The sequence below is a fragment of the Typopeltis vanoorti genome, chromosome 7 (assembly GCF_054136105.1).
Source record: "Typopeltis vanoorti isolate ZY-2024b chromosome 7, IOZ_Tvanoo_1.0, whole genome shotgun sequence".
Taxonomy (NCBI): domain Eukaryota; kingdom Metazoa; phylum Arthropoda; class Arachnida; order Uropygi; family Thelyphonidae; genus Typopeltis; species Typopeltis vanoorti.
Genome location: NC_143555.1, coordinates 5,636,961 through 5,663,856, shown reverse-complemented (window position 1 = coordinate 5,663,856; position 26,896 = coordinate 5,636,961). Strand labels below are relative to the sequence as shown.

General features: G+C 37.3%; 1 protein-coding gene across 1 annotated transcript in view; it reads left to right on the top strand.

The window, feature by feature from the left end:
* LOC150104463 (uncharacterized) overlaps positions 1-26,896 on the top strand; it is a 95,018-nt gene that overhangs the window by 19,275 nt on the left and 48,847 nt on the right. The window contains exon 3 of the mRNA XM_090395644.1: positions 9,921-9,982. Coding sequence (XP_090251770.1) covers positions 9,921-9,982 — 62 coding nt within the window. The remainder of the gene's footprint in view (positions 1-9,920; positions 9,983-26,896) is intronic.

Genomic DNA, 26,896 nt, shown 5'->3' with positions numbered 1-26,896 from the left:
CCAGACCCAGGTAATGTGGGGGCTTGCATATTGCAGTCATGGAAAACCCATGTGAATTTGTGTTCTGAATGTTTTTATGCAGAGATGCATTCTAGTCAGTGCCCTGAACTCAGTATTTAAAGTGTCGGCTGATGAATGGCAGTTTTTGCATATTATCCCTATGGTCACATTCAGTGAGTGTGGTGAGTCATCCACTTTGGGTAGCACTTACAGCTGACTCCCTGTACATTCCATCTCATTATGGTATCACTGATTGTTAACCTGAAATGGCCCAATTTGTCAACAGTTTGCCAATCAGATAGGCCTGCCACATGGCATCCTATCATAACACCTCTATCAAACTACTGTCAGTTTCCTTCTTGCAGTCATTTCACCTGGATACAGTCGCACTGATTTGGGAGCATCATATTCCTGTAATTTATACTGGCTACAAAGATATGACTCATTTCATGGCACGATGCACCTTGCCCGTGGGGGGGGGGGGATGTCCAATTACTTCTTTCCAAGCAGTGTATTTGTGCAACTGGAGCTGTTAATTTTTTCAATTTCAGTCCAGTGAGCAGCTTCATTCTTAATATACAAACTCATCCAGAATGTTTTGTGATTTAATAAATCATGTAACAGAATGAGATAAAACTAATGTGGATAAATATAGAATCTTGGGAAGGGTGAAATGAATGTAGTATTTTGAGTCACCAGGTAGAATGTGATTTATTTCATGTGTGAACTACAGAAAATGTAAGAGCATACATATAAATGATTAAAATCATACATTTAAAGAAATAGACATTAAAAGAATAGGGATTGAAGGCAAAAATGCCACTTGCATAAAATATTATGCAAAAACGTAAAATGTCATATTTCACTCATCTATACTTTAAAGCTGTTTCATTAAATCTTCTCGGGTACATATATTATTAATGTCTATTAAGCAGCATTGCAGAAGATGATCCATGGTTTGTGTTTCACCACATGAGCATCTGTCATTGTCTGTGTAGCTCCATCTGGCCATATTCTGCTTTGATCTGCCCATTCCAGAAGGAAGTCTGTTCAGTGTCTTCCATCTTTGCCAGTCTAGATGTAAGCTGGAAGGAAGAGATTCATTTAAGTTCAGAGCCTCTGGAGATTGTTCTTGCCAAATTGTTCACCTTGTAGCTTTTATGGCATCAACCAATGGTTCCACTGAGCGAATAAAACTTTTCCTTGATTCTTAGCATCCTATGTACTGCAGCATGTCCATACAAAGGATCATTTATTTAGTACATCATTTAGTTGTTGCTCGCATCTACTCTTTGTAATCCTTCTGATGTGAGGAGGTGCAATGCCAGACAGTGAGTATAGATGGTCAATTTTTGTAGGCCTAAGGCAGCCAGTAATATGCCGACATGTTTCATTAAGAACCTTGTGAATTTTGACGTGATGATTTTTCCGAAAAAGGGCTAGCATACTTGACTGTCGAAGTGTGTGATATTATGGGATGTAAGTGTATGTGTATATTTTATGAACAGTTTCAGTGTTTGTGTACTAATGCCAGAATCATTAGACAAAAGGGCTGGAGTTTTAAGATAGATTATTTTAACTTCACCAGAAGTTGTAGTTATAAATGCAACTTAGTTAACAGAGAAGGATATGGTTGTGTAGGCCTATAATGGGAAAAAGTAAATATGCTGTTTTCAGAGATAGTAGATTGGGAAAGAGGTATTGGAAATGAGCCATTGATAGCCGATTGATTGTTATGGATTTGCAATTGAAGCACCTAAGGCTATGAGACCAATAAATTATATCTGTAAACTGGAGGTTCTTCTGGGCAGTTTGCCTGTTTTTCAGGAGAAAAAATCCTGCCACCTCTGTATTGAGAGTATTTAACTTACTTTCAGTTGAAAAGCCCTGATCAAGATTCATCTGTCATCCTGTCTAGGACAGAATGGTAGCGGAAGAATTACAATCAGCAAGAATGCTGATTGCAATTCTGTTCCAGTGGAAAAACATCGCTATCAACTATAATATAATCGATGAGACTTCTTATTTCTCACTTCTTCTCTCCATGTGAATTTGTGCACATTTAATGTTGGAACATGGTGTTAGTAATAACTAATCCAGCAGGAATTTAGCATTGTTATTACAATAGCTATGTGCTTTTCTCCAAATTTTCCCAAAACAATTCTGTATGTCTGGTAATCATTTCCTATTCTTTTGCTATTTAGATCTCCAATAAGGACCAACTTTTCCTTTTTCATTGTGCCATCTGCCTTCTCTAATGCCTCAAAAAATTCCTTAATTTCTTCGGTAGAACTTTCTGTGGGCCATAAAAATATGTAATCAGATGATTTTATGGATATAGTGGAAGAAAATGAAATTTATAGGTAAATTAGCTTATTGAAGACAGAGGAAATAATTGTTATGAGAGATTTTAAGTAGACGCGTAGACTGGAAAGAGAAAAGGGCACAGGTAACAAGAAAAGAAGGAAATAAGAATTTATAGAATTAGATAATTACCTAGGGGTGCTCAAGAATCAAAGCTGTATAATGGGCTAGAGACCTCTACATAGCCTTTTAAGGAATGCAGAGAACCGACCAGGACTTCTGACCTAATGTTCGATCCTCACCTTCTCATGGTGCACCCTGTTAGGTATCTACCTGGATACTGAATGAATGAGGGGGGGGGTGACAATTTGGAATATAGCCAACCAAATTGTATTTTTATTGGCTTAAACCACAATGTAAAATAATGGTACAGTACAGCATGACAGAATTTCATTCCAGCTGGGGCACCATTCAGTTAAACAAGGCAACTGTTGTTTTTTTTTTTTTTCAGGGAATTAGAGTGAAAAGTGTAAAGTCAGCTATTGGAACATATCTAGGAATACATCACAACTCAAGATTGGTACTATTAATGTAAGAAGCATCGATGAAAAAGAAATGGAACTACAGAAGAATTGGATAAGTATCAGATTGGCATAATGTGGGATCTTTCTAAGCATCAAATACAAAATGTTATATTCAGACAATAACAATCATGGGAAAAGAGGCAGTAGCTATAGTATTCAACACTAAATATGAGGATAATCTTGAATCTCATGCAGTATCAATTACAGTGATGTGGGCAATTATCAGAATGGTTGAGCTCAGTTGTAAAGGCGGTTCCACTGGAACAAAGATTGTGGGCTTTCTTGGTTAGAGAGAGAGACCACATACACAACACTTTCCTCTCGAATGGCTACAGGGATCACAGTATTAAAAAAATAATCAGTTCCTCCCCCATTTCCTGGTCTTCTCTTCAGAAAGAGTAGAAATGCCATCACCATACCCTACAACCGTGACACATCAGAAAAAAATAGCCAAGATTTTAAAGTACAACCTTGATATAGTGGAGTTGCTGAGTGAGCACTTTGCAAAAGTATATCATCCAGGTGGTGACATTGAAAAAATGAAGGAACCATTAGTTTATATGGGAATTGTGATGAATGAAGTGGAGGTGAATAGTTTATTACAGAACCTTAATGTGGATACATCTGTGGGATTGGATGGTATACTGGCACAGGTCTTGCGTGAAGCGGCTAAGGAATTATCAGTGCCTGTGACCATGTTGTTTAATCTGAGTCTCGGGTGTGGTTTAGTCCCAAAGGTGTGGAAAGAGGGGAAAATAGTTTCACTGCATAAAGGAGGATCCAAGACTACGGTTGCAAATTACCAACCGATCAGCATATCAGGAGTCGTTTTTAAGGTCTTGGAGAAAGTAGTCAAAGGAAAAATACAGGAATGGATTGATTAAAATGAGATACAGTACGGGGGACAGCATGGCTTTGTGAAGGGTAGATCATGCCTCAGTAACTTGCTCAAGTTTTATAACAAGGTGACGGCTGAACTGGATAAGGGAAATGGGTTTACAGTGATACTACTGGACCTGGCAAAGGCATTTGACAGGATACCACATGGAATTCTAATCCGTAAACTACAACATATGGGAATGGATATAGGGTTGGTGAGATGGATAGGGTGGTTGATGGAGAGATATCAAAAAGTAGTTTATTCAGGAGTAGAGTTCCAAAAGACTGCCTGTGACTAGTGGTGTGCCGCAGGGTTTTGTTCTTGGATCACTGCTGTTTAATCTGTTCATTAACGATATAGGGAAAGATCTAAGAGGAACAGTTCATTTGTTCACTGATGATGCCAAGTTGGGTAGGGCGATAGCGAATGCAGAAGATGTCAAAATCATGCTGTATGACTTGGATAGATTGGAGTTCTGGGCTAAGGAGAATGGATGTTAATTTAATGTGACAAAATGTAAGGTTATGCATTTTGGGGTGAAAAGATTAGCAGCAGTATACCACATTGGTGGAACTGTACTCCAGGAGATTGATGAGGCCAGGGACTTGGGAGTGTTGGTGGATAGGGAGATGAAGTTTAGGGGGCGCGTTGCAAAAGTAGCTAAATCAGCTCATCAACTCACTTGGTTGTTGAAAAATACCTTGACGAGCAGAGACAAGCAAGTTATTGTACCTCTGTACCGAGCCTTGATAAGACCTCATCTCGACTACTGTGCCCAGATTTGGTCACCTAGGTTCCTTCTTGATGGGGAGGAGGTGGAGAGGATCCAGAGGCGAGTGACTAAGATGATAGCGGGTCTGTGGAATGAACCATATGAGAACAGGTTGAAGATTTGTGGGTTGCAGAAATTAGTTGATAGGCAGAAAAGGGGAGATATGATTGAGACATTCAAATTTCTAAAGGAGGGTTTCTATAAGATAAATTCAGAGGATATTTTTGAGATCAGGACTGGTGGTGGGAGAACTAGGGGACACCTATGGAAGCTGGGAAAGAATGTGGTTAGCAGGGGTGTTAGAGCTGGGTTCTTTACTTTTAGAGTGGAAAATGAGTGGAATAAGCTGCCGGAGTCTGTTGTGGGTGCTATGACGGTGAGTGAGTTCAAGGCAAGGTATGATAGATACTGTGAGAATGTTGTATAGTTGTGTGGACATGATGTTTAGGGCCTACCTCGATGAGTCTAAGGACTCCCTGGAGTTGTCCGTAATAATAACCTACACACAGCATTTAAGTCCCACCCTAAACTTGCTACCCTTATCCATTCTACAAAAGATCAGCTCCCTCCTCTCTCAGTGCCTCGAGTTTATAAAGTACCCTGTTCTTGTAAGCTGGCATACTTTGGACAGACAGGCAGATCAGGCAACCATCCGCCTAGAGGAACACAAGTCATACATCTGCATTCACGACTATGGTCAGTCAGGCCTGGCTGACCATGTCTTGGATACAACCCGCAGGATCTCATGAAAAAAAAAACCACCATGCAAATTCAAAAAAGAGAGACTATTTTTAGAATCAGCAACAGCTCTCAGAAATCAACCAAATCTTAATAAATAAGATTGCATTAAGCTTCCTAAGATTTGGGAAACACTTATCATCAGAGATCCCACCTTACATTCCAGGCCACCTATAACCGCCCTTAGAGGGCGTTCCACTAGATAGGAATTTAGAGTCACCCACGTGGTTGGGCTTAGAATTGTATGGGTTTATGTATATGTTACATTAGTTTTTTTGTAATCCCTGAAGATGTCTCAGTGACTGAGATGAAATATAGGAAGTATTAAATTCTGTTTTAATCCTTTCTGAGTACTGTATACAATCCATTAAGCCTCCAACATGATTCCTCACAACACTTAAGCCTCTACACATGAATTTACAGGAGCATGGGACCTCGTACACGTCAGGTAGCATCAGAGGTGAGAGTTTGTCTTTAGAAGAAGGTAACCAATTGTAGATTTGGTTGATTGGTTTGTAGGTAGCAGCCAATTTATATTTCTTCATAATTTTTGAAAGACATTCGGGGATGCCTTTGATTAAAAAGGTATGAGAATCCTATGGGTTTGTTCTTGTCTAGGTTGATGTGTGGGGAACCGGCCAATGATTTTTTGAGATGTTTTTGGATTGTATCCATTTTGTATGGCTGTATTTTTGATTATTTCCAATTCTTGGTTTAAAGATTCTTCGGAGGAGCAGAATCTGTGTGCTCTGGTTACTAATGATTTAATGATGCCAAATTTTTGAGATGGATGATGAGCTGAAGAATTGTGAATGTAGCGTCCTTTTTTTTTTAACCCAGATATATTTTAATGTAATTCTACAGCATGCTACTGCGCGCATAGAGGGATTCCATTGTAAGCATGTGCCTCCTAACTGTATATAATTCCTAGTATTGTTTGAATTAACTGTACTGAAGTGTCTTGTGATACTCAGGACGAACTTATTATGATACTTATGATATTTATTAAAAATCTTACTATTGTGGTTACGTGTATGTGTTTAGTCATGAATGCTCCACAGGTTTCATTATACAAACAAATACTGTTCTCATTCCAAAACCTAATAGAGATCATACCTTAATCAGCAGCTGGGGACTTATTTCTCTATCTAATACTGACTACAAGATATTTTTCCACATTATCAGTAATAGGCTGAAAGTAGGAATGAGATATATAATTAAAAGCACACAGGTATATGGAATTCCAGACCAAGCATTAGAATTTAATTTGTTTCTGCTACATGATCTACTCCACTTAGTTAATACGAAAAAGCAGCAAATGGCAGTGCTATCATCAGTAAACCTTACTCAAGCATTTGATAATGTTCAGCATCCTTTTCTCTTCCACATCCTCCAGCAAATTGGTGTGGGTAAAAAGTTGCTATCTGTTATTAAAGGAGCATATGCCAATTCAACTAGCCACCTCCTAGTTATTTATTTATTCATATGGGGTTCTCCCTCTTTCCTTCCCTTTGGATGGGAGAGAACAGTGCATTATGGGATACCAAGGCAATTGACGTTCTGTTTTTTTTTTTTTTTCTTTTCTTTTTCACATGGCTGGTTTTTGCCTGTTATGAGGGCCAAAAAACTCGAGTTTCCGGGTAAAAAAAAATACCCCTCTATCTCCATACGAGACCAGCTGGCTCACTTTAGTCGAAAGAGGCCGTATAAAAGTTCTTCACATCATAGACAGGAATTGAACCCAGGTCTTTCCGACTAGATGGCTTCATCTATACTGACTGAGCTATGTAGGCTCGCTTCCTAGTTAATGGGTTCCTATTTTGCCCATTTTGGTTCTTGAATCTTTCTTAAAGGAAGTTGACAATATGCGTGCTGTGCGAGGAATTGCAGTTCCTTCAACTATGAAGGAAAATAAGGTATTGGTATATGCCGATGATGTAGTGGGCACTTTAAAGGATAATTATTCCATATACATCCTTTTTGGTATTTTGGAAGAATTCAGCAAGAACAGTGGATTAACTGGTACTAATACAGACAAAACAAAATTAAAAGTTTTTAAAGTGGCATCTTGGAGGCATTCCTTTTGGACTAATCCCCTAAGAGAGAACCCCTCATTATATGTGGAATTCCTTTCTGCACTTATCTAATATTACTAGTTCAAGAACTTGTATACAAGAACATCGAAACCTTACGATATTGGAAAATTGGGCCACTTTCCTTTTCTTCTAAAGTCATAGTACTTAAAATCACAATCTTTCCTGCTCAATTTTACATAATAAATATTACCGACATCACAGAAGCTAAGAAAAGCAATTATATAGTAAGTCTGTGCAATTTTTTTTTGGTCCAGCCATACCAAGAAGTTAAAAGGTAATTTCTTTAGTTATCAAAGAAGCATGGAGGATTTGGGCTTCCAGTCTTAAAATGTTGCAGACCTTCTCTAGTTCTACCTGGGTTTTCATCTTCCTGGAAATGCTGAAAAACTTCCTGGCTTTTCATCCTGTTTGGAGTAAATGATTTTAAAGTTCCAAAAGATGAGATTGTTCCCGAATACTACAACATTCTGTGCTTAACTCTGAGATTGCTACATTCTTACATTGACATTCTTTCCATTAAAAAAAAATAAAATTTGGTATGAAGAAATCTTTAACCTCTTTTACCACAAACTTCCACAATCAGGTACTGACAGCAACACTTTGTTTCATAACTTATTGAAGTTTCAAGGATACTCTAACAGGAAGGATCTTACTTGGAGAATCACATATGGTTGCCTTCCAGCCAATACCATCAAATGGAGGTACTTTAACATTGGAGATGCAATCTGTGACATCAGTTACTGATTGGAGTAGAACATGCATTCTACAGCTGCTGTCTTGCCCTACGTATTTGGAACAGATTATGTAATGTTTTGGGCATTTCATTACTTAAAACAGAATACATTCTTTTTTGCAGTATTTGCCACCTATCAGCAATGGGGAAATAATTTAGATTTTTATAAATAATGAATTAAAATACCATTTATGGAAGGTTAGAAAGAAGCATGGATTTGAAAACTGGCAATATAACATACAGATGCTTTATTATATTATATTGTATTGTATTGTGGAAATTTTATTGTTCAGTCAGACATTTTTTGTATTTAGAAAGAAGCATTCTAGGACTGCAGTAGTAATGAAGACAAATTTCAAGTTGTTAAACAATATCAAATTTTTGGCTAGGTGGTGTAGACCACCCACATTACGTAATATTCACCAGGGGCAGATAAAATTCTGTCTATTTTTACTATGAGAGGTTTTTTAAATGGTACCATTCTCTTAGTTCATTGTGGTCTCATTGTGAATTGCAGGGATAACCAGAGAGCAGTCTCAGCAGAAAAAGCCAACTCAAGGCAATTAAGTCAGATAAGGCTAATCATTTGGGTATCAGTCATCTTTATACTTTCAGTTTCAATTGGTCTTTTAATTTTTCATCTGCATGAGACTGGTGAAACAGGAAAACTTTTACTATATGATCATATAAAAGAGCTGAGGTATTTTTCTCTCTCTCTCTCATACTATCTATCCTTCTTTTCTTTCTCCTAATACTATCAGGCTCTCTTGCACCCCTATACTGACTACCCTAGGCCTATGATTGAGCATCCCCTTTACTTTTTCACCTCAATGAAGGTTGAAACCGGTCTGGGTAGTGGCCCTTACCATAATGCATAGCATTATTCTTATTTGCAAGTGTATGTGCTTTGCATTATGGGATACCAAGGCAATTTATGTGATGTCATTAGCCTCTATATACAAGTAGCCCAGTTGTGAAATTGCTTCATGTGCAAATTTTGCTTATTCTTGGATAAAAGATGAAACCAAGAATATAATTTCTTGAAATCTTTAATTTATGATAAAGCATAGTCTAGATGAATGCAGATGATTAGCATTGTACTAGGAGCTGCCTTGGATTTGTACATTAATGATACTGGAGATATTTGAAGAGTAATATTGAATTCTTTGTTGGTGATACTAAGCTGGGAAGAACAATAAACTTATGTAAAGATCATCCAGGAAAATTTGAAATGGAAATTAATATATGTATATATTGATAAGACTGCGCTGCAAAAAAATGATAATGATTTTAAGGATCTTGGAGTGATCATGAGCAATGAGTTGAAGTTCAGGTGCAGATGCATTCAATACGATTTGAAGGGTTATCAGAATGCTGAAAAAGGAAGTTATTGTTCTTTCTAAGGCTTTATGTGACTATAAATAAACTACTTTTCTCAGATTTGGTCTCCTGGATTTGGGACTGCAGTAGTAATGAAGACAAATTTCAAGGTGTGTAAACAAGACTCAAGTCTGTGGATGTTCAGTTCAGGAGTAGATGTAGATTAAGAATTTGTTTTTGGGGTTATAAAATTTAGTAAGTAGAGTATTAAAAAAGAGCACACGATAACAGCATATAAATTACTAAAGTGGTTTTATGCAACAGATGCAGAAAAAAGAAAATCATTCTCCTCCATAGCAGAATTGTGAGGACAGTGTAATGTTTGTTAATTTGTAAAACGGTCACATGGACTCTTTGCTACTTATACCACTGGTTGATTCTGCAAATTCTGATTTTGTACAGTGTAAGACTGATTCATATTTATTTTTATTAGGAAACTGGAAGAAAAGCCACTGCTTTCTGAGAGAACTTCAAATTTAAGTTGCAGCAATAAAGGTTAGTTTTATATTATTTTGTATAACAATATGCAGTGCACTGAAAAATAATTAAACACAAGTTTAAATTTGACTATGAGTTTAAACCAGCACCTAACTAAGCCTAAATACTCGTTTGCGTTCTAAATGATTAGTGAATAAGCTTTAAGCAGATTGTCTGCTTTCAGCTTATATAATAAATACATCCTTTTCATGGATGCTATGCCACTCCCCTTCATGTGGGGCACCTGTTCGTGGTGGAGGGGACCTCCCAGGGATGGTACTGGCTCTTTTCATTCTTCCTCTTTTTCTTTGCTTTTCTTCCCGTATTCTTCGCTCTACTTCTCCTGAGTCTGTTTCACTCTCCTTTTTTCCAGACCACCATCACTGGGATCCAATGCCCTGCTGCCGTGTTTGCCATGCAGTGTGACCCGTGGACATCCAGAAAGGGAGATCCTGGTAGTCTTGCACTACTTTGGCCCCTATTTTGGCAAGATGGGCAGTCCTGGATGGCCCAGCAAGGATCAATCGACTAGTGGGCTTGCCTGCAAGGGTCAACGGTGTTGCAGTAAGTCTCTCACCTCCATGGTCTGGGGTCAGGATTCTAGGCTTGCTGTCGTGCCGGTATAGCATCCAGGGTAGCCTGGCATTCCACTCCTGAGCACGGCCATTGCTTGCCACACAGTGGGCATCCATGGTGGGTGGGGAGCTCTGGCGCCAAAGCAAAAACTTCTTGAGCATGACTCCTTCATCCTCAAATGTTTTAGGGACCCTAACAAACTCCCAACCAAGTTCTGATACCATAGATACAGCATATGGAAACAGAAATAAGAAACAAAAGACATATGATGCTACATAAATGTACCAACATTTATAATCATTCATGCTACAGGTGAAAAACCAATAGGGAAAATGTCACCCTTCTTTATTCAGAAAGATTTTGAAGGACTGGCAGGACCTCCCAAAACTGTTAAGAAATTGCATTCAAATGATGTACTTATGGAAATATTGTGTCAGCAACATTCTGAGAAACTACTGAGAGCAAAGCAATGGGTGGAATAGAAATTACAGTAACACATCTCATAAAACACTTAACTCCTGTAGAGGAATGATATCAGAATGGGATCTCCTTGATGTTCCTGATCAGGAGATATGTTCAGAACCTAAAGATCAAGGAGTGACAGGTGTGAGACGCATCCTAATACGTAGGGATGGTCGTATTAGGATGTTATCTTTATTCGTATTAGGATGGTCGTATTAGGATACTATCCTGTTAGAATGTAGATCCCTAACACACTGAGATGCTTTAAATGTCAGAAATATGGACATGCCCAAACTGCCTGTCGTGGTTCTACTACCTGTGCTCGATGTGGTAGTAAAGAGCATGATAACAAATCTTGCTGTGCAAAAAAAGCTAAATGTATCAACTGTCAGGGAGATCATCCAGCTTACTCTCGTGCATGTCAGAAATGGAAAGATGAAAAAGAAATACAAAGAATGAAAACAGAACAAAATATAACATACCAGGATGCAAAAAGAAAGCTAGCCACTATCACACCTGCTCTGAGATCCTGTTATGCTGAAAAGGTTACAATTAAGAAAGTGACATTAGCAACTCAAACTTGTATGTCTGTTCCACCATCTGATAATTTCACCATACCTGCACCTTATGATCACAAGTACTTCTCTGTTGAGTGCATCAATCACATGACCTATACCTTGCCCCAGAGACAACTCCAAAAATGATTCCACTCGATGAAAACCCACGTGTCAAAAAAATTATGGCAAAGATATCACTTAAAGATAAACCACTAGATACTCCCACAGAAAAAATGGATACTTCAGTATCCAGTGAAAGTAAACTAAACTTACCACTGACCCTAACACATAAGACATATTGAATACTCTACCAGAGGAAGAGATGGACACTGGCCTTAAAACAATTGATAAATATAAATATGACAAAGGTAAGCCTTCAACCTCCCCAAAACCAGATAAGTCTATAAAACCAAAACAATAGGAAAATTTGTACAATGGAACCGTCATCATGTATTTCACCAGAATATCGATGATATCAAGATTTTGTTGCAGAAACATAAACCTTTCTGTTTCTGTCTACCGGAAATGCACACATTCATCAACCAAGAGAAAAGTACAAGAGAGCGTTGAACCTTCTTCGCACTCTAGCCTCTACTGAGTATGGTGCTGATCGAGCTTCATTGCTCCATCTTTATCATGCACTTATACGTTCAAAGTTGGATTATGGGTCTCAAGTCTATGGTTGTGCAACACAGAGTAACCTGCTATGGTTGGATTTCATCCATCATCAGGGTATACGGATAGCTACTGGTGCCTTTCGCACATCACCCACTCAGTCTTTATGTTGAAGCAAATGAACCAGCTCTATCGCTTCGACGGAAACAGTTGTCTCTTAATTATGCCCTAAAGATAAAGTCTCTCCCAGATCATCCTACATGGACTAGTCTCTTTTCTCTGCACTGGGAAGCTCAATGCCACACACTTCAAACTACCGTACGTCCTTTTGGTATGTGTATTAAAGAGACTATGCAAGCTCTTGGTATAAATGTTGACAACATTGCATCTCTCCATGGCAGGTTTGCACACCATCCTGCAACCTCTCACTTTGTCAGCTACAGAAATCTAATACTCCATCATCTGTCTACCTCCAATTGTTTAATGCACACAGAGCAGCACACTCTGATTTCATGCCTATCTATACTGATGGTTCAAGAACTAATACTTCTGTTGGCTGCGCTGCTGCTGTTTCCTACATTATCTCCAACCAGATCCCACCTGATTGCACCTAATTATACAGCAGAGTTACATGCCATTCAGCTTTCACTTGTTCATGTAAAAGAAAACTGCTACCAAAAGTATATAATTTATACAGACTCATTGAGCTCTTTGCAGGCTATCTCCTCTCCTATGCATAATCCACAACCAGTACTTTATGAGGTGTTACACCTGTTTCACAACATGAAAATCCTTAATTTTGATGTTCACTTGTGCTGTATTCCCAGCCACACTGGAATTAAGGGAAATGAGGCTGCAGATGCAGCTGCTAAATCAGCTCAAACTTTTTCCATGTACTGTTTGACAGTACCATCATGGCAGGAAGCATTAACAAACAAATGACATTAAACCTGAATTCAAGCATTGACATTCTAGTCAACGAATAAAGAGAAGAAAGAAAGTTGTTCTCACTAGGCTCTTCATAGATCACAGTCATCTTACACATTCTTATTTACTGAGAGCTAATGACCCTCCCATGTGTGAAAAATGCAATACACATCTCACTATTTATCATATACTAGTAGAGTGCCAGCACTTTGCATGAGAGAGGAATGAAATGTTTGCCTACCTGGCCAGACCACATACACTCAGGCAGATGCTGACAGACTCAGGCAGATTACATGATGTTTTTAATTATTTACAAAAAATTAATTTATACAAGCACATTTGACTGTAATTTTGTTTATATGTAAATACTGTATTGCTTCACTTAACTTTTGTACCTATATATTACAAAATATGTAATGTTTTGTGATGTGTATGTGCAGTAGTTGAGTACTAATGTATATATGATTCATTAGGTTAATTTTTGACCAATCATGTATTTCTGTAGCCTTGTTACCTTGTAATTTTGTTAATATGTAAATGCCACACTTCTAAACTTAATTTTTATGCATACATAATGTATAATAATTCCTCTTTAACTCCATGTATTACTGTAATAACATTTGTTATAATCTTATTGTAGTAATCTTATATATAGATAATGCATTCCTTGGTTTTGGTGTTGTACATGCATTTTGTTTATTAACTTATATTGTCGTCTAATTATGTACTGCCTTAAATGCTGCAGTAATTTTGTTTATATCTAGATACTGTATTGCCCAGCTTAACTTTTGTGCATACATATTGTTTACTAATTTTTTTGACTAATTATGTATTGCTGTAGGACACCTTGTATATTTGTGTAACCTTCTTGTAATTCTGTTTATATGTAGATACCATATTGCCAAATTTTATTTGTATGCATGCACGTTGTATAATAATTCCTTTTTGCTTATTTATGTATGGCTGTAAAAATATCTGTTATAATTTTAACTATATGTAGATACTGCATTCCTTGGCTTGTACATGTATTTTGTTTATTTAACTTGTATTGTTGACAATTTTTGTATTACTATAACCTTTAACCTTGTGTATTGCTGTGCCCTCTGCAGCAATTCTGTTTCTATGTAGATGCTGCTTTGTGGAACTTAATTTTTATACAGGCATATTGTTTACAATTTTCTTTAACTGCTTATGTATAGTTGCAATCTTAGTATGGCACAGTATGACCTTTGTAGTTTTTGTGCCAAATAAACTATAAACCAACCAACCAACTAAACCAATCATAGATGCTATTAAGTCTTTCTTGATAAATGGTCTCCCTCTGTCCTCCCTCCTCCTTCCATTTCACTATTATCTAAAACTTTGCAAGATTTGTTTGTAAGTTTTATTTATTTTATTTTATTATTATTTACATACACATGTGTAGAGCCCACATTATAAATTTATTGGATATTTCTGGCAATGTTATAATCGAGGTCCAGAAATCCACTCACCTATGGGCAAGTTATCAGAGAGAAGTGAATTTTCAACCTCATTTTAAATGTATTGCCTTATTTTCTTTGCATAATTTACATTTTTTTATTTTTTGAAAAAACTTCATCTCATTCGCTATCAAGTTATATGCACCTTCCAATGTATATAATAGTTTTATTTTCAACCCGTAGTATCTTATGTAATTAATATCAAGTTATTTGATCACAAGCACCCTCCAGTGAATATAATAGTTTTATTTTCAACCTGGATATAGTATCTTATGTAATTAATTTAGTAAGCTAATTCCTTTGTAGACTGTTTGTCTGGGAGATACTCTCAAAGATACATTGCTGCTGTTCCTGAGATGTGAAGTAATTCCTATATATGACAATAGGTGGCACTTCTTATCTCTCACCCTCTGTTATAAAACTAAACCCTACCTTGTGTCTGCAGATTAATTTTGAAATGAGCAGTCAGGTATTCTCAAACAGCACTTTAATTTGCATAACTTGCAAGTTATCACCATTCTTACAAAAATAATTAAACAAAAAAAATTCATGTAACTAGATTGATTTTCATTTGTTTCTCTGCTAACTGTAAATTAGTCTTTAACCATTAAGTAGTTAGGCAGCTATAATGTCATATTGGGATAAGCTTATTTCACAACTTACAACACAAATTAGCTGAGTGTAATTATATACTTGAACATACATGATCAAAAGGCATTTTAAGAGTGTTATTTAAAAAACATGATTATCTTGTGCAGTTCACAGAATTCAAGTGGTTGTGCTAGGAAGATGAAGTTGCATTCTGTAACATATAAAAAATATCCTGAGACTACTAACAGAAACTCCACAACAGTGATTTTCAACCTTTTTCATGATATGGCACACCTAGACTTATTATTAAAATTCTGCAGCACACTAAAAATATATTCTTTTAATTTTTTTGACGATCTGGCAAAAAATAGGCATAATTTTGATTGATTTACATACAGAAGATATTAATAATAGTAATTACTTATCCTTTTTGGGCGCTTCAAGGGAATAAATGTGCAAATTACGACATTATTTCTTTCAATTAATTTGTTTTCACAAATCTCACGGCACACCGGTTGAAAATCACTGCTCTACAAGGTTTTCGAGACCTTTTTAAAGTAGAAACATATAGGTTTCATGAGACATTCAACTATCACAAAAAATGCTTGATGTAAAGTTTGTCAGAAACTGCCTGGTGGAAAATCACACCTCTAACTGCTTTCCAAAGAAAAATGGATTCTAAAATGTTTTGAACACCTGAAGTGCATTTTTAATATTGTCTATTATAAAGCTAAATTCAATAAACCATACATTATCTTCAAAAAATATAGACCAAGTAGTAGAACAGTACCAAAATGACATGAAATGTAAAGAATTTGTGTTGGTTATTACTGATGTCATTAAACAAAAATTAGTTAAGGAAATCAATGACTCCAGTAGTGAATCTTCTTCTGGATTCTTCTACAGATATTTCAAATGATAAGAAACTTGTCCATTATATGACATGCATAGATAAAAATCAAAAGATGCAATTTGTTTGCATAATTCGTCTCCAAAAGTCAGATAGGGTGTACTTTTTATAGAATAGAAAATGAACAAGCTTTTCTTGCCCGAAGACTGGTAATTGGTTAGTAGGCATTAGGAACAGAAGCAGCATGCTGGGAAAAAAACAATGCACTAGTAGTAAAATTAAAGAGAGACATGCCAGATCTTACAAATCATTGCACATAATTTGAATGTGGCTGTTTTAAATTCTATTAAAGATGTTGTTCTCTTTGTTGCTGACACTGAAACAGTAGTGTGTACTTATGTGTTGTGTGCATGCTAGCATATACTCTCACACACACATACCTTTTGCCATAATATATATTTTGGGAAAGTAAACTTTTATTGTGACCAGTAGATTTAAGTGGTATTTCTGGAGCCCTGGTTATAATAATGTTCCAAGAAATCAGCAGTAGTAAATATGCATTACTATTTGAAACCATGCATTGAAAGGTGAAATGGTTGAATTGGATGAATTTTCTACAATAAACATTTGTAAGCAGTTAAATCAGTGAATGCCACAGACTGTGTGTGTATCTTTTCTCAATAATGGATGGTCATTAATGAAAACAAATAACATGCACAAAATCCAGAACTGCACCAAAACACTGAATGAGAGAAAAATAATTTATGCAGTCTTTTGAAGAAGTACAGTTTGTTTAGGAAAATATTCCTTTTCCGTCATGGTTGGCTGAGTGGTTAGTGTATCCGCTCTTCAGCCAAAAGGCTGTGGGTTCAAATCCCACCATTGTCTGTGAAAATAGTGGTGGTGGTTGGCGATAGATGGCGCTGGTGTAGATGAAGTTAGTTGCAGTTAGTGGAGATGGAGAGTTGTAGAGCAGGTGCCCTCCCTTGATGAGTCTTGGACTCCCTGGAAGTGTTATGTAATAATAATAATAATAAAATGTCATTTGCATGTGAAATCTTATTCCCAGTCTTTAAAATTCTTGACATACCAAGATTTAACAGGTACTGCCTGTGAAAAGGAATATCAAAAGCAAAAGGAACAGTACTGAAGTGAGAAAAAACATACATTATGTGAAATGAGAGTCAGGAGATCGATCATTTAATGTTATCATTGATGATGTGGAAGAAGAAGATAGTATCATATAGTATTTATGGCTAAACAAACAATCTGAAGTTGAGTTAATGCTATGAGGGTGGTCTGAAAAGTTCTCAGCCTAACAATGAAAAAAAACTTATAATTTCAAAATTATTTTTATTTTTCAACATAATCATTTTGTATTTTGGAATCTGAAAACACACCCCAACTCAACATCACCAGAGTTAAAGATCGGTACTATCAACATAAGCCTTAATGGCAAAGAAATGGAGGTAGCTGAGGAATTAGATAAATACCAGATCGACATAATAGGCGTAACTGAAACAAAAAAGGCAAAAACTGGTGAGATCTTTCTGAGCAACAAAATGTTATATTCAGGCAATGACAATAAAGGAAAAGGAGTAGCCATAGTATTCAAAACAAAATACGAGACTAATCTGACTAATCTTCTTGAATGGTAGGCAGTCTCAAGTAGAGTGATGTTGGAAAATATCAGAATGGGGAACTGGACGATGAGACTGATTTGTGCCTGTGGTCCCACAGAAGGTTCTACTAAGGTAGATGTGAAGGAATTTTTTGAGGCTTTAGAAAAAGCAACTGAAACAATGAAAAAGGAAATGTTGATCCTAGTAGGGGATCTAAATAGCAGAGTAGGAAATGATTGTCAGACATACAAATATATTTTGCGAAAATTTGGAGCACTTGGTCACAACTTCGCGATTGCGCCCATAAGAATACCTGCTGAAGACATTATGATACAAATTGAACGCGGGATACAACACCTTCCAAACCACGTCGTCAACAATATTAGACTGGATGTGGCTTGTGTTCTGACCAAAGCAAAACCACCAAAAACCAGCATGCCCAATAAAGAAATTAAATCTCTGCAAGAATTAAACAAAAACAAGTAAATAATAATCACCAAAGCGGATAAAGGGAACGCCACAGTATTGCTTAACCAAACGGATTACACAGGTAAGCTGAATGCTCTATTGTTAGATCGAGCAACTTACCTCCCTATCGAGTACAATCCCACCAACTCACAAATTAGAAAACTCCACAGGCTCCTTAAGAAGGTCACTACTTGGCCAGTAGAATTCACTAACATCTTATATTTCTATCATCTAAGGCACTTTGTACTGTATCAATCCACCTATATCTTGGTCTTCCTCTGGGTCGTTTTCCTGCCAACTTGGCAGAGAACACTTGTTTTGCTAATCTTTCCTTGCTCATTCTGTTTAAGTGACCATACCACCTGAGATTAGCTCTGCTAATGCCGACAATGGATGCTGACAATGTCAAGTTCTTTCCTAATATTCTCGCTTTTAATATGATATTGCCATTGATGCCATCTTTTCACGCCTATAATCTTTCTCAGGACTCTCATATCTGCGGTCTCTAGTCTTTGGTCAAGTGTTTTACTTCTGACCCAGCTCTCAGATCCATAAGTTAAAACTGGTTTGAACACTGTCTTCTATACAGCTAATTTAGTGTTCTGACTAATTTCTCTCTTATAGCATATGAATTTATTCAATTGACTTCCTACCATACCAGCTTTACTGATTCTGTTGTCTATTTCTATATTTAATTTACCATCTTCAGCAAAAATCATGCCTAAGTAGCTGAAATGTTTCACTTGTTCCACAGGTTCTCCATTCACAACACGTTTGACATTTTCAATGATTCTAATTATTTTCATTGTCTTTGTCTTTTTATTGCTGACCTTCATACAATATATCTATTACAACAGCTATTCAATTTGAATCTTGCAGACTTGTAGTGGATTTATTTAGAAGTATAACATCATCCGCATAAACCAAAGAGCTGAAATTTTGATATCATGTTTAATACCACTTTCCTTTATAATGTGATCCATATAGATAATGAATAACAGAGGGGATAATGTACATCCTTGTCTCACACCAGATTTAACATTAAACCATCTTTCTGTACTTCCTTCAATTCTAACTGCTGACTTACAACTCAAATAAAGACTAAGTATTGCTTGATATAATGCCCCATTGACACCATATAACTGTAGCGTACTGAATAGCTTCTCTCTTGGCACCTTGTCATATGCCTTTTCCAGATCGACAAAACTTAAATACAGATCTTTGTTATATTCCCATGCTTTCTGAACTATTTGTTGTAAAGTGAAGATCTGATCCTGACAGCCTCTATTTGGCCTGAATCCAACTTGTTCTTCACCAAGCTTTTCTTCCACAATTCTTCTCAACCGTTTCTCAAGTATACTTGCATAGATCTTGCCAGGAACACTCAGCAGGGAAATACCTCTGTAATTCTCACATTCAGTTTTATTTCCCTTTTTATATATGGGTACTATGAGAGCTCTACTCCAATCATTGGGAATTCGTCCATCTGTCCAGGCTTTCTGAACTATGCAGTGCAGCCACTGTAACACTTATACCACCACACCCTGCCTTTCCACATTTCAAGCCTTTGATGGCTTTTTCTACTTAGGTATGGATTCTACTTAAGTATGGATATGTATTCCTGACTGCATGCCTGGTCAGTGTTTTTTATCACTGCTGTCATCACTGCTTGTTTCATTTAGCAGTTTTTCAAAGTAATTACTCCATACTTCAAGGATATCTTTTTCTCCTGTTTTCATGTCACCTTTATCATCTCTAACTCCTTTTACAGCACTCTTTCCTCCATTCCTAAGCTTCTTCAACAACCTCCAGAATATTTTCCAAAGTCCTCCAATGACTTTTGTTTAGCTAGTTTTACACACTGTTTAGCATTCTTGCATTTGTCTCTGTATTCTCTAAGTGCACAAGCTGACTTATTTGACAGGAACTTTTGATATGCTTTCTTCTTTTCCTTCACTGCCTCTTTAACTTCCTGTGTCCACCAGTGAGTTCTGATTTTTTTTATCCTTGCAGACAACCTCACCACTACAGGCTTGTGCATCCCCTTTACCCTTGTAGATAGGGACAAGAGTACTCTCCCTCCATTCCTCGGGTATATTTTCCTGTTGGCAAACTTTCATAAACAGGTCCCACAGCCGGTCAATTCCCTCTTTCTCCAGTCCCTTCCATGCCTCCACTGGAATTCTGTCGGGGCCCACCGATTTTCCATTCCTCATCCTCTTCATGGCCTCTGTCACTTCCACTCTACTGATGTTCTGCACCATCCTCTCAGAAGGCTGCCCATCTCTTCTGAGAGTCCTTGCATTTTCCTCATTCAGAAGTCCCTCAGAGTATATTTTCCATTTGTTTCTTATGTCTACATTCCTCCATAATACTCTTCCTTCAGCGTGTTTGATCTGCCTCACATGTAAGATGTCCTTTGCTGCTTTATTTCTACATTTCGCTAGTTGGTAAATTTTTCTCTCTCCTTCCTTTGTTTCTTATTGATCATACAGATCTTGATATGCCATGGCCTTCGCCTGTGCCACAACTCTCTTGGCTTCTTGCCTTCTCTCTTTGTACACCTCTCTGTCCTCTTCCACTATCGACTCATCCCACTTCTGCTTTGCCTTCCTCTTCGCTGTCACTGCCACTTGTACATTATTATTCCACCACCAACCCTCCTTCTGCTCTCTAAACTTTCCAGATGTCTCACCAAGCACCTCAATTGCTCAGCTCAGGATTACTTTTGAATTACGTTTCCACCAATCCTGTACACTTTCCAGTCCATCCGAAATCCTCTCTAACACCCTCTCCCTAAAACGATTCCTCACACTCTCCTCTTTTAAGCAAAACCACTTGATTGTCTTCATCCTACGGCATCCAGAAGTTCTTATCTTCGATCTTATTTTAAAGTCTGCGCACAGCAGTTGGTGTTGTTGTGCTACTTGATCTGTTGGAATTACTTTACAATTTGTCACAACCTTAAGATGTTTTCTTCTAGTCAAAATGTAGTCAATTTGTGAGCTGTTGTTACCACTCCTAAATGTTATCAAATGTTCTTCCCTCTTGTAGAAAAACGAGTTCACAATTGCCAGATCAAACGCTACTGCAAAGTCCACAACCCTCTCTCCTTCCTGGTTCATCATTCCCACTCCGTGGCCACGATGCACCCTTTCACAGTCTCTGTTCTGTCTTCCTATATGTCCGTTCAAGTCTCCTCCGACAATCACCATCTCATTTTCTTCCAATTCCCTCATTTCTTCATCTAACACGTTCCAGAACTCATCTTTTTCCTCTGCTGTACAACCAACTTGCAGGGCATATACACATAATACGACCACCCACTCTTCTCCAAGACCCAATTTCATTCTCATGATCCTGTCATTCCTTCTACCTACGTCCAGTACTTCACCCTTCATTCTGCCACACACCACAATTCCTACACCATTTCTTCCCTCGTTATTTGCTCCAGAGTAGAACAATTTATATCCATCTCCCAGTCCCTTTGCCTTTCCCCCCTTCCACCTTGTCTCCTGCACACATAAAATGTCCAACTTCCTCTTCCTCATCATGTCTGCCACCTCTCTTCCCCTTCCAGTCATGCTTCCAACATTCAGTGTTCCCACTCGCAACATCCTGTCCACCTGCTGGGCTCGCTTCTTTAACCGCACCCGCCCTTGATGTGGTAGCCCTTGTCCATTTCTCGCAACTGTAGGGCAATGTGGCTGCGCGTCGCTTAAGGGGTATGCCCTAGCCCTTATATCATTTTCTCTTCGACTCATAATCATAGTTTGAGCTGGCATTGAAGTTTTCCGACCGGATGCCCTTCCTGACATCAACCCTCGCATTTATCCAGGCTTGGGACCGGCACCTATTGAGACTAGCTTGCCTTCTTCGGCGGCTGCATAAGATGAAATGACTTAGCAAGATAGGAAAGACTCACCCCTAGCCCTCGAATACTCTAATAGCATCAGGGGGAAGGAGCAAGGAGAGGAGAAAGAAGGGGAGGATAGTGATATAGGTAATCCTAATACTATCAGGTTCTCTTGAATCTGATAGTATTAGGAGAATGAAAAGACAGATGGATAATAGAATAGATAGAAAAAGGCTTTAGCTCCTTTATATGGTCATGTAGCCAAATGCTATCTTTTTTCCTTTTTCTCACGCAGCTGAATAACCACAAGAGCAATTGAAACTAAAATCCAGAGATGATTGATTTCCAGCTTTATCTTAGTTAACTGCCTTCAGTTGCTCTCCTGTCATCCCTGCAGTTGACCATAAGGCCACTGAATTTTTATTGAATACAATGTGGCCTAAGATTGTTGGCATTAGTGAAACTTGGCTATCAAAATCAGATATGGTAAGTGGGATCGAGTGTAATGGGTTTACTATTTTTAGGAATGACAGAAGAGATAGGAGAGGAGGAGGAGTACTACTAATGATATCAGATGACTTAAGTCCAGTTGGAGCAGAAACACAAGAAAACAATGTCCCATGTAGCACTGAGTTTGAGTCTATTTGGTGTGAAGTGGAGGTTAACAATGAAGTGTATGACGGGGGTGTTGGTATGGGCTGGCAGCTCAGTTGCAGGGGATGAAGAAATGCATTGCCAATTTAGCCTTGTGTACCAAGGGAGTGATCATTATGGGTGACTTTAATTTTCCAAACATTGATTGGGTAGAAGAGAAATCTCATGATAAGAAAGAAGAGGAAATTGTTGGGAGACAACTTTTTTTCAAGCAGCATGTAAAAGAAGGAACTCGAGGTCAAAGAGTTGAATTTGCTCATAGTGTCAGAAGGGATCTCTGTTAACAATATGGCTACTTTACCACCAATTAGTGACAGTGATCATGCTGTGCTTTCTTGGGAAGTATCTAATTGTATTGATGCTCCGATTAAAATAGGTTACATACTGAACTTCAAAAGTTGGAAATTATGATCAACTCAGGAGAACACTATCTTTGGTCCCATGGTATCAGTTGCTGAATGGGAAAAATGTCAGCAATGCATGAGAACATTTATTCTTATTAAACAAGAAGAAGATGATGTGGAAAGAATATTGTGAGAATAAGAGTGAAAGGAGTTATGAAATATATGACTCAGGCCAGAAAAGTAATGAGTATTGTTTGGCTAAATCAGAGTATGAAAAGCAATTGGCCATGTAAGCTAAAGGCAATCCAGAAAAATTTTATTGTTGTGCAGCAAGCAAAAGTAAGAATGAATGTGAAAGAATAAATTTATTAAATGCAGATGGTACTCGAGTGTCGGAAGCTAATGAGATTGTTCAGTTGAATGCTCACTTTTCTAAGATGTATCAACCATGTGTATGTTACATGGTGCACAATGCTACTGCTACATTGGATGAAGAGTTAGAGTTTCATGAAAATGAGTGTGAAGAGCTTACATAACCTGGATAAGAATTTGTCTATAGGGACAGATGAAATATCAGCATTTTGCTAAAGAAATGTTCAGCTGAATTGGCTAGGCCTTTCCCATGTTTGTATAACTTGGGTCTCAGCTCAGGAATGATACCACAGGAATGGAAGGAATGTATGATAGTTCCATTGCACAAGGATGGTGAAAAAACTGATCTGTCTAACTACTGACCTATCAGTATCTCTGGTGTGGTAGTGAAGATTTTAGAGAAGTTGATAAGAACTTGTACACAGAAATGGGTAGACAAATATGCTGTATTCCGCAAGGAACAGCATGGGTTTACTAAAAATTTGTTCATATTTTATAACAGTGTTATGGCCAAGTTGGATAAAGGGAATGGATGCACTATGATAATGTTGGATTTTACTAAGGCATATGATAGGATACCACATGAAAAGCTGTTGCATAAACTGGAGAATATGGGATTGGAATATAACTCTTGACTTGGATCAGAGGATGGTTGCAAGACATATTAAAAAGTGGTATACAGTGGGTGTGAATCTAACAGATTTAAGGTGACCAGTGGTGTACCTCAGGGTTCTGTCCTTGGGCCATTATTGTTCAGTCTATACATTAATGACATCAGGCAGGGTCTAACATCAGAGCAATTGTTTGCTGATGATGCAAAGATAGGCAGGGCAATGAGGGATGCTACTGATATTCTGTACTTACAAAATGATTTGAATAGGCTGGAAATTTGGGCAAACAAAAATGGTCAATTTAATGTTAGTAAGTGTAAAGTTATGCACTTTGGCATGATTAGAGTTCCAGCAGCATGTTATATTAGCAGGGTTATAAGGCTTTAATAAGACCACACCTGGATTATTGTGCACAGATCTGGTCTTATGGATTCCAAGGGGATAAAGAAGCTGTGCAAAGAAGAGTTACAAAGATTATATCTGGATTATGGGATTTAGATTATGAGGACAGATTGCGAGTATATATTAAGGGAAGGTATGACAGCTGATTTGGGGGATTTATAGCTTCCCTCAGTGAGTCCTTAACTCCCTTGAGTTCTCAGATAATAATAATAATAGTATGGAAATTGAAACCCAATGTGAAAACTTCACATAATAAAAATAGACAGAATTTTACTTCCTCCTGGTAAATATTGTATAATGTGGGTGATTTATTCCACTTAGTCTCTAGAATGCTTCTTTCTAAATATAAAAATATCACTGGACTGAATGATAAAATTTCGATAATGCAATATTGGAAAATCATTTATATGTCATATTGCTGGTTTGCAAAGTCATGTTTTTCCTAACTTTTCATAAATAATATTTTAACTTATTAATTATAAAAATCAAAATTCTCTTCCTTTTGCTGACAGGTGGGGGGGGGGGATTGCAAAAAAAAAGCACCCTACTCTGTTGTAAGTAATGCAATGTCCAACACTACATAATCTCTTGTATAAATCATTTTGTACTGTTTCCAGTTTGTAGTACAAAATGAAATCTCCAATGTTAAAGTACCTCTATTTCATGGTGTTTAGTAGAAGACAGCCATATTCAGTTCTCAAGCAAGATCCCTCCAGTTAGGGTATCCTTGGATCTTCAGTAAGTTATTAAACAGAGTGTCATTGTTAGTGCCCAGCTGTGCAAGTTCATGGTAGAAGAGGTTAAATATTTCTTTATACCAAGTTCTACTGTTATTAAAGGAAAGAATATCAGTACCAGAATTCAGAACAATCTCAGCTCTTCGGCCATTGTAATAATTTATTCCAAATAGCAGGAGATGAAAACCTAGGTAGTATTAGAGAAAGTCTGCAATATTTTATGGTTTTTTTTAAGGCTTAATTACTTAAATATCAGAATTTAAATACTAGAAGTCCTAAGCCTCCATGCTTCATTGATAGCTAGAGAAATTCATTTTTAACTTCCTAGTATTAGTCAGATCAAAAAATTTCTCAGATTTTCTGTTTAATTGTTTTTCTTAAGCTTCTGTAATACCTGTAATATTTTAATAATTATTACAGGCTTTACATTATATGCAGCTGGGCAGAGAAGATTATGGTTTTAAGAACTATGGCTTTAGAAGAGGTGTCCGCACGGTTAGCTTAGTGGCTATGTGCTTTGCAACCATATGCCCGGGGAAGGAGTGTCCTGGGTTCGATTCCCATCAGTGACATGAGAAGCTGAAGGATCTTCCTCAGCCATAGCCAAGTTAGCTGAGTTCTCAAGGTTGGTTTGCAAAGCAGGCAAACCAGCCTTGAGAACTCAACACTAGACATAGCATACACTGGGGCGTAGGGCTGACCACCTTATCCTGTGAACGGTTTGAGGTGTGATGATTAATAAACCCTCGACACAGCAAGGTAAAAGAGGGAAAGGAAGATGAAATGAGGCTTTAGAAGAGAAGAAAAGTGCAGAAAGAAAGACATTCCAAATATGGTGAGAAGTTCTCTTTTAGGAGTTAGTCCAAAGGGAATGCCTGTAAAATCCAATATTTCAAAATATTGTAATTTTATATTATTGGAATAGGTAATTGGTGTACTGATTTTGCTGTCTTTTTTATCAAAAAAAGAAAGATGTATACTGAATCATTATCCCTCTAAGTATCAAGGGAAGATAATCTTCAGTATGAACTGTCAGATTGAACAAGGAGAAGAGGAACCAGTAGACTCAGTTATGATTTATGTCCCATTTGTTATAAAATTTAGGTGGTCACTTATGCAATTGTTTCATGATGAAATGGCAGAGGGGAAAAAAAAAGCCAGAGGAAGGCTAAGATCTAGTAGGACTGGTGCAGTTAATAGTCCCTTAGAAGACCAAAATGTAAGATCTTTGCTTTCAAAGTAATGACTGACATGTTACTTTAAAAACAGGTTGTTGATAGGAAGCTAGTAATAATATCAGCTATACACCTGTTGATGATACCAACAGGACTGGTGGTTTAGATTTTATATTTTTTTAGATTGGATATAAATTAAAAATATAAATAAGAAAGACAATTTAAACAGTACATTAAGCAGTAAAATTATATCTTGATATACTACTACTTCTTGCAGAAGATCATTAAATCAATTTTTTTAGTACGTGGTGTCTCATTGCTAAATCTTTTGTTTATAAGCATCAGTCAGAGTGGGCAAGAATTCTTCATAACTTTTGCTAGCAAAACTTAATCCTTGTTTCTTGGAGAAAACTTTTTTCTCTCACTCATGCTTTTGATAATATCCAGATTCTTAGATGAGATTTTTCTTCTTGGGATAACTTTAGTTTTGTTTTGTTTTTTTGTGGCATAAACATATTACATATGGCATAAACAAATTTCATGCCGGCTGGGGCGTCGCCCGGTTAAACAAGGCCCCCGTTGTTTTCGCCGGGGAACCAGGGCGAACAGTGAAAAGTCAGCTACTGGAACAA